At 40.5% G+C, this 2254-nt stretch overlaps 1 protein-coding gene across 1 annotated transcript; it reads right to left on the minus strand.

Annotated features, from left to right (window-relative positions):
• Nucleotides 1–242: 242 nt before the first annotated feature.
• SARC_05622 (hypothetical protein) lies at nucleotides 243–1629 on the minus strand. Its single transcript, XM_014300520.1, has one exon. The coding sequence runs from the start codon at nucleotides 1475–1477 to the stop codon at nucleotides 308–310; it is 1170 nt and encodes a 389-aa protein (XP_014155995.1). The 5' UTR covers nucleotides 1478–1629; the 3' UTR covers nucleotides 243–307.
• Between the last annotated feature and the right edge of the window lie 625 nt (nucleotides 1630–2254).

Below are 2254 nucleotides of genomic sequence, written 5' to 3' on the forward strand. Positions count from 1 at the left end.
TATATATACACACACACACACACACACAAACATATAGATATATACATATATACACATATATTTAAATATAAATATAAATATATATACTTATTCTAAGAGTTCGGTGCAATTTTAAAGAGATGCCTTCGATCCAGAGTATAGTATTCTGGATATTAATATAGAATGCGGATTGTCTATTATTTTCGAGAAAGTCTTTCAACAGCGTGCCATGTTGTACTCTACGTATTACCATCTTGTTTCTTTGCGAGTACCGCTAGTATATACATATATATATATATATATATATATATATTTATATTAGAATATTTTAATAGGGTAAAGGTATTCTCTCCAAATTAACTGTGTTCCGTAAATCGTTCACTTTCTGAGCTGACTTAAAAAAATCGAGACATGCAATAAGTGCAGGCAAAGAAGACTCTCTGACTGCATCTTTGCCAATCCAACTCGGAGGAAGACCAAAAAACGCATGTCTTCCTGGGTACACAGTATACCGGACATCTGCTCCCATGTCTCGCAGCGATTCAAAGGCCAACTGGTTGCTAAGCGACAGATGATCCTTATCCCCGCAGAATAAGAATGTGGGCGGCATTTTACAGAATGACTTGGGCGATCGCATATACAGGTCAATTAATGTAAAGCGATTGTCGAATATGTTGTCTCTACTCCTGTACATTCGCATGCCAAATGCGTATATAAAGTGGCCGATAGAATTCTCTATGGGACCGATAGTATCTAATTGATTGCTCCAACCCTCGCCCTGACACATAATACCATATGCGCTTGCTACAGCCTTGATTGTAGGGAAATTCCAGTCACGCATATCGATACCCAATGGCAACACACTCTCTGTGAACTCACAGTATAACTGTGGATTCTCAATCAAGGCCGCTGCTATGGTAACCAGATTCCCGCCAGCTGAGTCGCCAAGCATTTGGACCGATTTAATCTTCCTTTCCGTGCGCAACCAGTGTAAGAGCCTTAGTATGGACACCAATGGTCCTGGGAAGCGGTGTTTAGGTGCAAGGGGGTAGTTGGCGCTGTATACGGTATATCCATTGCGAACAAAGGGCACCACACTGTGTAGCAATACCGCAGAGTTAGCAGCCAGCCAGCCCCCACCATGGAGATATACTAATATCTCATCGCTTTCACCGCTTTGATGTCTGAGTACGTCAACCGTCTCATTTGCATCTGGGCCGTATTGAGCCTCGAGCATTCTCACGTCAACGTCTTTGGCTGGAGGCGATACGAAGTCCTGGGAGTGATCCCCGCCAATATGAGGCCATTGACCTTTGAGATGATAGTTCTCTATAAACCACGCCCCGGCTGTGTCTAAAAGATAATTTATAACCAACACTATGCTGCCGCCGAGCTTAAGCAAAATACTCCAGAAGAGCTCGTACGCTAACGGAAACTTCGTTTTTAAATATTGTACAATCTCATGGGTTTTGTGCGTGCTGCTACAGGTACGCTTCATTTTACTATATGACAGAACAATGAAAATATCTCTGACGGTGCAGGGCTTTGGCGATATATATATATAGTTTAATTATATAAATACAATCCTCCAATATTTCAGTGAAAGGCTAAGATATGTATATGATATTATAGTTGTAACTTGTATATCAGTCTTCAACATACCTTGTTTGCTCTTTGAAAAAAATAGGAACATATTTATGTAAAATTGTACTTACAATACTTCTTCCTGTGTTGTTGAGACTAATGACTTGTGTTGTCATTTGTCAAGGTGCAACAACCAGAGTCAAGTCAACTCTCAGTCTCTCTTTCACAAGACTCAAGACTCTAAGAGTGGTTAAAAAAACAACTAAATATAAACTGTATTGTTGACTGGTTGTGAACTGTGATGTGCGGGAGCCGGGAGGCCGGCTGAGACTGAGAGTCTGAGAAACTGAGAGCCGCTCATCAGTCATCAGCAAACGTCAAAGGTAAATTTTTTTATCCCCTATTTTTAATTTTCGAAGTCTCGGCTTTGCTCTTCATGTGTGAGCGGAACTTCGGAAGCCATAAACCTGACTTTCTTGGAGTATCGTATCCAATCAAAATTGACTAGACCGGCCGCCCTTGCAACTTGTCTAATTTTCGATAACACACGTGGGTAGAGTCTAATCTTTTAATGCGTTTTGCGTTATAACGTATAACCTTTGAAAGCATACGTTTACGTTCAATGTAAATCCTGGGTTCATGTTTGGAGCCCTAACATTAAAAAAAAAGGGTTACCCCTAAAAAACGGATT

Source organism: Sphaeroforma arctica, assembly GCF_001186125.1.
Source record: "Sphaeroforma arctica JP610 unplaced genomic scaffold supercont1.365, whole genome shotgun sequence".
In the NCBI taxonomy this organism is placed as follows: Eukaryota; class Ichthyosporea; order Ichthyophonida; genus Sphaeroforma; species Sphaeroforma arctica.

Excerpts from the sequence above, each read along its gene's own strand:
- SARC_05622 (XM_014300520.1), bottom strand. The coding sequence starts at position 1,477 with ATGAAGCGTACCTGTAGCAGCACGCACAAAACCCATGAGATTGTACAA.